The sequence below is a fragment of the Nannobrachium achirus genome (assembly GCF_963921795.1).
Source record: "Nannobrachium achirus genome assembly, contig: SCAFFOLD_220, whole genome shotgun sequence".
Classification (NCBI taxonomy): Eukaryota; Metazoa; Chordata; class Actinopteri; order Myctophiformes; family Myctophidae; genus Nannobrachium; species Nannobrachium achirus.
In genome coordinates, this window is record NW_027664807.1 from 77501 (window position 1) to 90281 (window position 12781).

Consider the following 12781-nt stretch of genomic DNA (forward strand, 5'->3'; position numbering starts at 1 on the left):
TATCCTTTTTTAATGTAGGGTACTGTTAGTAATATGTGTTGTTTTTTTTGTTTTTTTCTTGGTTCAGGAAAAATAGTATTTGTATGTATGTTCTTAGGCGCCCTCTCCTAATGTAGGGTTACTGTTTGTTGGTATGTATTGTTTTGTCTTCATGTGGGGACTACGGATGAAATTTAGCATTCTTGCTAATTCTGGCTTATTTACATTGCATTCATGTAGTGTTCATTAATATGCATTGTCCCGTCTAAATAAACAAATAAAGTAAAGTAAAGTAAGGGTTTTGAAATGGCTATAACTATAGAATGGTACATCGTAAATACAAAATTATATTTTTTGGGTGAAACTAGAGCTTGTCTTCTTTCATTTTCATTACTGTATGACATTGTCATGCAAAAACAGAATTTAGGAAAAATGTAAATATAAAAAAAAATATCCATTATACAAAATGGCAGAAAAGCCTTACAGTACAATGTTAAAATGGCAGCAAATGAGTTAATATTGACAATATAGGAATCTCCATATATGGGCATAAAACGTAGGGCCTTGGATTTGATACCCGAGGATCTCCATATATGGGCATAAGGGGGTACCCTAACATTCTCATTTTCCGCCTCCATTTTCTGTACAATGTCACGTGACATCCCTTTTATGCCCATATATGAGTCATTCTGTACCACATCACTGTGATCAACTTTCGCTTTTCCATGCAATCAACTTCAGAGCAGAGAGACAGTGAGTCACAGTGGTGTGGTAAAGAATGACTCATACAGTATTATGGGCATAAAAGTGATGTCACGTGAGATCACTTCCTGTACTGAAAAACATGTGACATCACACTGACATCACTTCCTGTACAGCCAGACAGTCAGACAGACAAGCGACAAGGTTTTTCAGGGTATAATGCGACCTTTGGTCGCAAACAATTATGGTGTTGAACACTGAGCTGTAGTCAATGAATAGCATTCTCACTCATGACTTCTTCTCCTCAAGGTGTGAGAGAGGATGGAGTGAAGAGATGTTGCAATGGCGTCATCTGTAGATCTGGTCTGACGATATGCAAATTGCATTGGGTCGAGTGTTGGTGGCAATTTATCATTGATCATATTCCTGATATGCTTTTCAAAGCATTTGCTCACTATTGGCATAAGTGCAACCAGCCTCCAATCGTTTAGCCCCGTTATCTTGCCTTTTTTTGGAACAGGCACAATGATTGCTGATTTGAAGCATGATGGGACTTTGCTCTCACGAAGGGATTGATTAAAGATGTCCGTGAATACACCAGCCACATGCTTTTCAGTTTCAGCACCCTTGAATTAAAGTATATAAAAGTGCCTGGTACCCCACTTTTACCCCACTTGTACCCCAAAATAGCTCTAACCTCCTTATAAAAGGCATTTTTTTCTGAAATCCCATGTTAAAGAATTAACCAACTAATGCTCACTGCAGTCTAGCTGGTGTCATACTGAGCTGCACCTCCCCCGGCAGCCATTTTGGGAGGGTCAGGGGATATACTAGCTATAGTAGCAGGGCTTGACATTAATTTTTTTTGAGGCACAACAGTGTCATCTGGACTACATTTCCCATTCACTTGCAGGCACAAAAGTCACTGGTCAATTTGCCATTTCAGTCTTTATTATTCTTTTTTTCCTCTCTTTTTTTTGGACAAATAAATAAGACCCCCTTGCCCCCCTCCACTCCACAGTCTGCATACAGCAAAAAGCTGCTAGAAGCGTCACAGAAAATGTGAAACCAAAAGCCACAGCTATAGTAGCAGGGCTTGACATTAACTTTTTGAGGCAGAGTGTCCTCTGGACAAGTACATTTCCCTTTCACTTGTCCAGGCACAAAAGTCACTGTTAATTTGCCATTTCACAGTCTTTTTTATTTTATTTCCTTGGACAAATAAATAAGACCCCCTTGGCCCCTCCACTCCACAGTCCATAGTCTATACAACACAAAGCTCTAGGAACATCACAGAAAAAGTGAACCCAAAAGCCACAAGTAGGCTACATTTAAAATGTTCCTTAGAGCTAGTACGCATGCATGCATTGAGGCTCAACTTTATTTTTTATTAGTTTTTTTTTGCGCTGCAGAAATGCTCATAGACATTAGGCTTGTCTATGACTATAAATCCTTATGAACAATTAAATGAATTAAGAATGTACTTGACCCTGGGTGAAAAATGGGTTACAAAATCGTGGGATAAAGATTTAAGGAAAAATAATTAAATATACTTGTGGCTTTTGGTTTCACTTTTTCTGTGATGCTCCTAGCAGCTTTGTGCTGTATGCAGACTATGGACTGTGGAGTGGAGGGGGCCAAGGGGGTCTTATTTATTTGTCAAAAAAAAGAGGGGGAAAAAAATAATAAAAAGACTGAAATGGCAAATTGACCAGTGACTTTTGTGCCTGGACAAGTGAATGGGAAATGTATTTGTCCAGATGACACTGTGCCTCAAAAGGTTAATGTCAAGCCCTGCTGCGACCACGGTTTTCCAGGTGAACCTGAGCGCAACGGTGGGAGTGTGGGGAACACACACCACTGACTATTGCCGATGATGGAGAGGTTATAGTATAGCTTTATGTAGCCTATTGAGAGGCACTCTTGCCGATTTCATAAGAGACTCGTTGCCAATTGCAAGATATTTAAACGTTATTTGGGGCCATGATGATAACCCCTTCTTCCCATTATTAGACTAAGAATTTATATTGTCTGTGTTATTGTTTACAACCACAATTATTCACGTGTGGCAAGATCGCGGTTCCACTAGTTTTACTAGTAGGTGTAGGCAGTAGCGGAACAATTCAGAACTGGGCTGGTATGCGAGCCACAATGCTCGGGCCCCTTTCAGCTGCAAGATAGACAAGAGAAGTCCTAACAGTTGACCTGTTCAGGCAATAATACTCACAGATTAATTGTTCCACTTCCAGAATCAGAAAGTATCCGTGATGATTATATCATTGTATAGTTTCCTCGCTGGCGTAATTGTTCAATATATCCACCGTCATGATTAAAGGAGCAATAGTCAAGAAATTGAGCTCTCTTATTCAATATTTACATTTTATGTCATTAGGAAAGTGCGCCCCTAATGGCCGAATGCGGCACCGCGCTTTAAATGCGGGTTGCCATGTTGGACGAAATTTCAGCCATGTATACTTTTCTTTCTGTTAATGAATCAATGAGAAGCAAACGTATTTGAGAGTAAATAGACTTTGAAGAAAGTCAAGTGATTAATGAACCATTTGTGGTAGAATAATACATTTTTCAACATGCATTGGCATTATCTAATAATGCATTGCAGCTATATATTCAGTTTGATTTGTGACTTCTTCACGATTGGGCAATCAGGCTATCTGGATAATATGGCTACAGGTCTAGCTTTTTAGCTTGATATGCCAGTGATTCTCACTTAATCCCAATTTTTATCCAACAACCATTTCATGTTTTCATTTCAGGGACCCACAATGTACAACTGATTGCTAATGTAACTCAATGAAATGGAACCAAATGATTATTGGTTACCCAGGGTAAAACCTTGTCTACTGGTTTCAAACTAACTATCAATGTATATATCAGTGGACCCCCCCCCCCCTCCAAAATCACCACTGTTCTACATATACAGTATATATTATAGACCACTGGTTCTCAAAACGTTTATTTTATTTTATTTAGTTATACTAATTTATGAAGCCCACCTGACTACAGCTATTTGCTTATACAATGTACATCTAGAGTCCAGTTCCAATATGTTCTGTCAATGTTTTGTCAGTACCCATAACAGTAAAATAAATATTGCCATATTCTCCTCTACCCCCTGTAGTACCCATGCATACCCCCACGGGTACACGTAACCCCATTTGAGAAACACTTCATAGTATAATCCAACATGGGGATTAAAAAACAAAACAATTGTTATGGGGTCCACAGCCTAATTAAGTAATACTTGTCTATTTAGGGGTCCTTCACATTGAAATGTTAAAGAACTGGCATTTCACTGCTGTTTTCATCCCATTTTCCATATATTTTATTTTTGTCAATCTATTACTTTCAATGGTGGCAGTGTGTGACATCATACAAAGAGCAGAACATATAATATATAGAAAACTAGTCTAGTTATAAAAGTACCCGATAAAATGTAAGGGATTTTCTTTTCTCCACTAGTATCACTAGGCGCTGGACATAATGAGTTGCAATTAGTACTCACCCAGTCCACAACGTGTGATGAGACATCGTAGGGTGGATGGATCTCTGGGTCATCATGGAAAACCCTTTGATGAATTGATACCACTCCTGTCAGTGCATACAGGGGAAAAGAACACACACACACACACACACACACACACACACACACACACACACACACACACACACACACACACACACACACACACACACACACACACACACACACACACACATATAATTTGTGGAAAATGTGTGCCACTGATTCATTATAAAATGTATTTATTTATCATCAACATAGCATAATAACCAGCATAATAACAATAGCAATAACATCTGGTGTACACTGCAAGTCCCTCAAGTGTCAGCTGCTGTTCACTGTTTAGATGACTATATACATTAGAGTATCTCCAGATTATTATTATTATTTATTTTTTTACTGAAATGTTAGCCGCAAATTGTAACACTAGATTTTTTTTTTATAATCGGATGAATCTAGGGTTGCATTACCTCCCATAGGCAGCCAATGCATCAAAACGTTTTTTTGCTATCTGATTGTATTAAACAACGTCAAACTCATCAATATTGCATGTCTATGGAAAGCTTGGAATTTACTCTTTCTATCTGCAAAGTGTTTTTTTCAGAAAAATCCACAGTAAACATGTTATGATTTATTTTCTGTCAAGAAATCCGAGCAGACATGGTTTATTTTCTAAGTGTTGAATTTCGGAAGTGCTCGTCTTCTATAACGCTGCGTCCCGCTGCCTCCTGCATTATATGACATTTAGAACCAGGTGGTCACAGGACCGTTGAGCGATTTTCCACAAGCCCTTCCAAACTCCAACACTTAGAAAAAATAATCACCTGAAGCCAATTTCTTGATAGAAACTGGCTCATAACATGTCTACGGTGGATTTTTCTGAAACAAACACTTTGCAGATAGCAAGAGTAAATTCCAAGCTTTCCATAGAGCCGCAATATGAGTTTGACGTTGTTTAATACAATCAGATAGCAAAAAAAACGTTTTGATCCATTGGATCCCTATGGGAGGTATTGCAACCCTAGATTCATCCGATTATAAAGAACATCTAGTGTTGCAATTTGCGGCTACTGAAATGTTATAGCTAGTGCACACAGTTTTAAATGTATCTGCTCAGATGGCACTATGATTGCCACTTGTTCCATTATATTCTTCTCATCATCATTCATTCACACTATGTTTCTTTTTCTCTTCAGTCAGTTAAACCAAGGGGATATTGAATTCCATAAATTAGAAAACAAAGTAGTGAAAATAGCCGATCTACAAGCTCACAGCGCACCGCGAAGCAACGCATTGTGAGCTGCCGTTTTCACGGCAAACTTCCACTTTCTCTTTTGAGTCCAGAGCTAAAAAGTTTGGGAATTGGGATGTGTAATTTGTGCCGCGTTGTGAGCTTGTAGATCTGCTATTTTCACAGGCAAACGTCTATTAATTTCTCTTTGGGGTCCTGACTCCTGAGCCAAAAAAGTTTGGGAACCACTGTAGGTAAATAGGCTATGTATTTATGGCAAGCATTCCGATTGAAACCAACGACATTCAAGACAAGCAGTGAATAACCAGCTAGAGTCGTTAGCAAGTAGATAACAGCTAACGTTAGCCATGTTTACAAATGAATGCTTACCTTTGAAGAAGAAACGTCATGTAACAGAGCATGGCCTTCACGAAACTGCAACGGGGAAAAGCTGCATGTTCACTCTGGTCTCGTTTATCGGCAGCAATGGTGGACTTTTATTTCTCTTTTCTTTGTTTTTGCCTGGCTGGCTGAGCATAGCCTCTTCCACCATCCTGCAGCCTTATCAATCCAAAAGAATAGAAGAGGGATGTAAACAAAATCGGTCCGACATCGGCCAAAATGATTATTTTATCATTATGTTATGCCTTTTGTGGACATTATTGAATAGAAACACATATATGAAGCCTAATATTTTTTATAACATATTTTCGAAACATTATTTTTATTTTATCGCCCAGTTTTTCAAGAAAATGTTGACTATAGCTCCTTTAATGCCTTGCTTGCTTGTGCATCGCTGCCTGTCTTTTTTGAAAGTGTCTGTGGTATATTTTAATTGATACCAATTACGAAAGGTTTTGAAAGTGCGCGGTTCCACTGCAGACATCAGTACACTTCTCATTAAACGTAAACAACATATTGTCTGTCTGTGAATAGAAGCCAATCAAGCCATGACATATGTCTGCTCTTCCTGTTGTCCTTCACAATAAAGTGTGTCCCTCTTTACTTCCCAATGTGCGACATTTTACCCAGGTTAATATAACAGGAAATAGGTGTAACAGAGGCAGCACGATACAGAAAGGGGACCCAATTGCAAGGGAGGGGGACTAGGGGGACTCCGACTGATGGTCAGGCAGATTGACGGTCATTTGGATTGAGACTGACGGTCAGTCGGAGGCTGACGGCCGGGCCCCTGCGGTCCACGGGCTTACCCAACTTAACCGGACGCTCCGCCCCTGGGTGTAGGCCTAGAAGCCTTTTCAGAAGTTAATTTCATGTTTTCCATTTAATGATTTCCTTTATCCTCATCTAATCTTGTGCACACAACTGTTTTAACCAGGTTTTAAGGCCTAGTAGGCTTTTCAGAAGTTAATGTTTTCCCTTTAATGATTTCCTTTATCGTCATCTTGCACTAATGCACGCAACTGTTTTCGCCAGGTCTAAGGTCTTATTTTAGTTGTTTCTCATAAAGATTTGCAGCAGTACAGGTGAAGGACTGATACATGGTTGAATGTGAACAAAGGACTGTGTTTGAGTGGTAATTATATAAACAGAATATGCTGTATATGATTACTATGTATGTACAGAATGTATGTATGTATGTGGGTCAGTGACGTGACGCCCCAAAAAATGTGTTTTTAAAAAAACTTTAAATTGCAGGCATAAAAGTTATTTACTTTTGTTCTACTCACTCTCAACCTTATGGAAATACATTTTGTTTTTAGATATTTTATTGGAATCAGACTTTATTCAGCAGTTTGTTGTACTTGTGCCTAAAATCGTCATATGGTGTGACATGAAAATAATTGTTCATAAAATGAAAATGGAGTACATCTTTCTTAAGTTACTCACTTTATCAAAGTCCTTTATCATAACTAACCAGTGATCCACTATAGTTTTTTGAAAATTAATTATATCTGTATATTTTTTTCATAATCGACACTCTGTGTGAGGCCCATGTTCATGATCTTACAACATATTTTAAATGTATTCTGTCAAAACTTTCTCTAAAATTACACAAATATTTGTGACTCTTCCTGATAATATTCTCTATGTAATCCATAAACATTTTTTTGGTTTAATCATTAATAAAGGTATGATTTCTCACTATTTGGAATGTCACACCAAATGATTTAGTGTCACACCGTATGATCATATCTTCATGTGTCAAAGCAAACTGTGTTTTAACCTACCTATTAGTGAGTACTGAACTTTACTGATTGATTAAACAATTACCCAGGATAACATGGCCTTAATATTTCTGAACAGGATATTATTGTAGGGCTTTAACATGGGATAAGAAAGAATTGTAGTAGTAGATGGATGATGAGGATGTGCACAGGAATGCTACGCACACCTAAGTCTTCTGCCGGCCCACGGCAGAAGGATCCTAAAGGGACAATAAGGCGCATAGCCACACTTGGAGCCAAGGCATTGAAGGCAACATTTTATTAACACCAATTAGTGGAAACAGAACTCAGCATTCAGGTAAATTGCTTTTTTTCCGAAGTCTCCTGAACTTGAACACAGCATTTTGTGTTGAACAAATGTAATTAGGAATCATGACATTACACCACATCTCCACTAGCTAAAGAGTGCTGGGTTGCGCAACTCTGAAAATAGCTGATCTACAAGCTCTCGCAGCACAACGTGTTGAGAGCTTGTAGATCAGCTATTTTCGCTAGTTTTGTCTCGGGTCCTACCTTAACACTGTCCACTGTCCAGTCCAGTGAGTGAAAGTACAAAAGTATTAGATCAGATTAGATTATACATTTAGACTGTATTATTTGTACATCAGCCAGTCGTATTTGGTGAGGGTAGCAAACCGGCTGCCTTGTTGAGGTTCTGCTATGCCACAGACAACCTCCTGCTCTTCGTAGAAAATGCAGTCTCGCCCCTTTGGCTCCTCTCTCCTTGCTGGGTCATTGTTTAGTTTCTCCCTGTACTTTCTCGTTCTCTCAGCACTTGTCATTTTCCAGCTGACAAAAGAAAATGGAATGTATAGTTTAAGACAAAGAGAAAATATTGTTTAGATTGAAACAATATGTTAAGGTTTCTGTGAAGGGGTTTCTGCTCTGTCTGATGAATTTGAAGTATCACTGAATGAAGCTAAATTACATTTTATGTAAAAATGTTTAAAACAAATGTTTAAATGTACAAAAGAAACATGGAACTTTGTTATTTGTTGTTATATCTGTAGTTAAATACAGTATAAATCATATGGTGTGACAGTCAAGTCATATGGTGTGACAAGCAGACATGTCACACCATATGATTAAGTGTCACACCATATTACTGTTTTCTCCATTTAGGTTTACCTTGAGGCTACTATGTACACATTAGCATGCTAACAGCATGCTAGCTATAACAAAGCAGCCTAGCTCTACATGGAAATATGACCAAAACTTCAAATAACTTAAGCTTTTTTTAAAGAAAAGGTGTCACACCAAAAGACATCCAGAATGGTGAGTTTGTCAACGTTTCAACAAGATGGCATTTCATGAAAATGTTAAAATCATAACTCACCTCAGACACCTGTCTTGCAGTTGTGCTGGGAGTGCTGAATAGCCTTACAGAAGAAGGACCTCTCTAGCCAATAGGTGTCCAAATAATTGCCTGTTTAATTTTTCCAAACTAGTGTCACACCAAATGATTTTGGGTTGGGGGACAAAATGTTTTTGATCAGAAATGACTGAAAACATTATGCTTTGACTTTGAGAAGATATAGGCTCAAAATAGACATTTTTTTTAGCCTAAATTCATTTTCAAATGATTTTTAGCAATTCTTTTTCTTAGTTTTATTCAAGTTCCCACTTTGAGAAACAAGGTCAGGACAGTCACACCATATGAGTTTTGCCATGTTTGGTTGAAGATTTTGAAGAAATGAGGAATGAAATGTTTTAATCTTGAGTAAGTTCACATAAAGCTTAATGTCCTGCACAATATTCAGAAGGTTTTTGACAAATATATTTTTTATTTATACATGTTTGACACCGAGGACAGCGAAAACGTTACGTCACGTCACCCACCCATGTATGTATGTATGTATGTATGTATGTATGTATGTATATATGTATGTATGTATGTGTGTATATGTATGTATGTATGTACATTAGAGAGTGTGTGTGTGTGTGTGTGTGTGTGTGCGTGTGTGTGTGTGCGTGTGTGTGCGTGCGTGCGTGCGTGCGTGCGTGCGTGCGTGCGTGCGTGCGTGCGTGCGTGCGTGCGTGCGTGCGTGCGTGCACAGATGTAACAATACAAAAATGTTGGACAGATGTAACAATACAAATTATGATTTTAGTCTTGAATTTAATATTGAATGTCCAGAATCCAGAATCCCATCCATGGTGTGTATCTTATTAAGCACTTAGTGGTTTCAAATATAATTTTACCACCACCACCTGTGATATCAGATACAGTATATGATGGTATATTGTTACTGTGAGGTAATTATTACATGCAATATTGTTATTGATTTGATGTGACTCATTTTCCCCATATAAACAGGAACTAAGCTTGCCACAAGGTGGGCAGCACCCGAGGCCATCGGCAGTCACTCCTCCAGCATTAAAGCTGATGTGTGGTCCTTTGGCATCCTGCTGACTGAGATCATCAGCTATGGGTGCAAACCATACCCAGGTCAGAAACACACTCATCAACACAAAGATAGTGAGCTCATCACAGAAAGACTACATTTGACAATCAGTAATGTTGTCAATATGTGCATACTGTAAGTGTTGCTATATGTTTTTCACTGTCAGCTTCCATTTCTAGCAGACATAATATGATTGTGTTCCTCTCACCAGGGATGAACCATGCAGAAGTGAGGTCTGCAGTGAAGAAAGGTTACCGTATGCCACGGCTGGAGAGCTGTCCTAAGAAGCTCTACAACATCATGCTGGAATGCTGGAAGGACAAACCAGAGGACCGACCCACCTTTAAACATCTGCAGAATGTCCTGGTAGGTTCTACACCACCTTTAAACATCTGCAGAATGTCCTGGTAGGTTCTACACCACCTTTAAACACTGTAGAATGTCCTGGTAGTAGAGGTCTTCGGACCTGCCCGAGATCCGAATTTACCTGGGGTCCAACCCGCCCCGAGCCGGGTAACAGGGCTGTTTATGCGCAGTGAGGTTGGGGCCGGGTCGGAGCCGCCGCCGTATGTCCCGGGTCCTGGGTATTTGATAGTGAAATCGCCGGTTCCTTATACCCGAGGGGAACCGAGTCAGCCGAGATTGAAAAATATGCGTACAGGTGCACTACAACGATTTTGCCACAAGATGGCCCTAAATGATACAGCATGTAATCTTAAGCCTAGATAGTGAAATAAAGTTGTTTAGAACTCAGGAGGAGGACACTGTCTGCCGTGTCTGGGGCAGATATATTATTATTATCAAAGATTTGATATTAACGTAACGTGTTGGTTTGTGTTTCACAATGGAGTTGTCATCGTGTTTTGTCATGCTCTGCAAAGCATAATGGAAACTTCAAAGCAGACTGTAATCAACAACATGCGACAGAAAATGATAGCATTAGCATAATTGGCTAGCCAAAGAAGAAGGAATAAAGAAAACATGGATTTATTTGTATTTACAAACTGTCCGCATTGATTGACTTACTGGTCTGGGAAAATATCATGTTGTGACGAGAGACGCAGGCAGCGCTGCAACCATGGCGACGTTAGGTAAGAAAGAAGTCTCATACAACTCTTAATAATAACGTTGGCATTCCGTCGTTTCGGGGCCACAGGTTCGGGTTTCGGACCTCTCGTTCTGCGCGGGTATCGGATCTAATTTGCCTATTAACCCTTTCCAAGCCACGGGGAGCCTCTTAATATTAAAACCGTTTTATACCGGACATCTGAGCAAGGAGTCTCAGCCGCGCCGTCTTTTACTGTACTGGGTCATTAAAACCGAAATAAATGATTTTTATCCGAAAATCGGCGATCGTCTAACCTTCCCTAGTCACCACTCGTGCATCGATAGCGCATGGCTGGTCTGACATGAAGCAGAAGTAACGTCAGGTCCACTCCTTCTCAGAGGCTCCTTGCAGCCGTCCGTTTACTGTTTATACACAAGTGCTTCTACAGCAGCAGTGGTGCGGGCTATGCGAGCGAAACTGTTCATTTCTACTCTTGAGTCACACGTGGATTATTTGAGGCGACATTTACGTGAACGGATCGCGCACGCGAAACGCACGGGGACATGACGCGTCGGCCGAATCCCCCACTCTAAACCAATGCAGATTGAGAATTTCATTGGGAACTCTGGTGAGTATACAACGGGGGATCGCGGTATGGTAATGGGGGATGAAGACCACGTGATATAGCGCTGGATGTAAAATGAATGCGGTTCAGATCATAATATAATAATAGAAATTTCACGGCTCTACCAACAACCATTCTATTTCGGCTGGCGAAGTGTTAATAGTACGGGGCCGTTGGACCGGGTAACGGTTCTGAAATTCCAATTTATAGACGGGGCCAAATAGGTCCGGCTCCATTTTCCCCGGTCCCTTTGGGTTCGGGTAGTTAAAATTGGACCCGTGAAGACCTCTACCTGGTAGGTTCTACACCAACTTTAAACATCTGGATAATGTCCTGGGAGTTTTCTACCATGCTGGAAGATTTTGAGACAGAAAAACTGTGCATAACTGTGCATAAATAATAAGTGTAAACAAAATAATAAAAACAAATAAAGTGCAAAATGTAGGACACAGAGGCACATCTCTCTCTCTCTCTCTCTCTCTCTCTCTCTCTCTCTCTCTCTCTCTCTCTCTCTCTCATATAAATCATTTTCGATGAATTGTACTTGGACATCTATCTGTCTGTCTGTTCTCGTTAGGGTCTAGCGTTCATATTTACACAATTGAATGGAATTGTCATTCTTTTTTTTTTTTTTTTTTTTTTTTTAAGATGTGTTTATTAACTCTCATACTGCCAGATTATTTATTTATTTATTGGGTCTGGTGCCATCAAAAAGCGGCTTATCTTTGCGACGTTATAGTAGATAGACAGACAGACATCTATTTATTTATTTTTATTTTTTTGGGTTGTGCAATAGTGCACTTTGGTCTGCCAGGCAGCAGAGGGCGGCGTCATGCGAGAATGAATGTGAATTTGCCTGTTATGTGTTGAAGAAGAAGAAGACCAGTCACTGGCCACAGAGCCTCAGAGCCAGAGGGAATCAACAAGGAAGTGAATTGTTCTCCGTTGATCTAACGCATAATGGATTTTTTACACCATCACCGCGGAAAATGTGTTTACAGTAGACGGCCGCGCGACCCCTCATCAGCTTACAGTCATCAGACGAACGAACCGAACGAGCG

At 39.7% G+C, this 12781-nt stretch overlaps 1 protein-coding gene across 1 annotated transcript in view; it reads left to right on the forward strand.

The window, feature by feature from the left end:
• The window catches only part of LOC308280790 (tyrosine-protein kinase HCK-like), a gene marked incomplete at both ends in the record, with an annotated part of 106802 nt that overhangs the window by 72318 nt on the left and 21703 nt on the right, over positions 1–12781 (forward strand). The window contains 2 exons of the mRNA XM_080755106.1: positions 9960–10091; positions 10259–10407. Coding sequence (XP_080611232.1) covers positions 9960–10091; positions 10259–10407 — 281 coding nt within the window. The remainder of the gene's footprint in view (positions 1–9959; positions 10092–10258; positions 10408–12781) is intronic.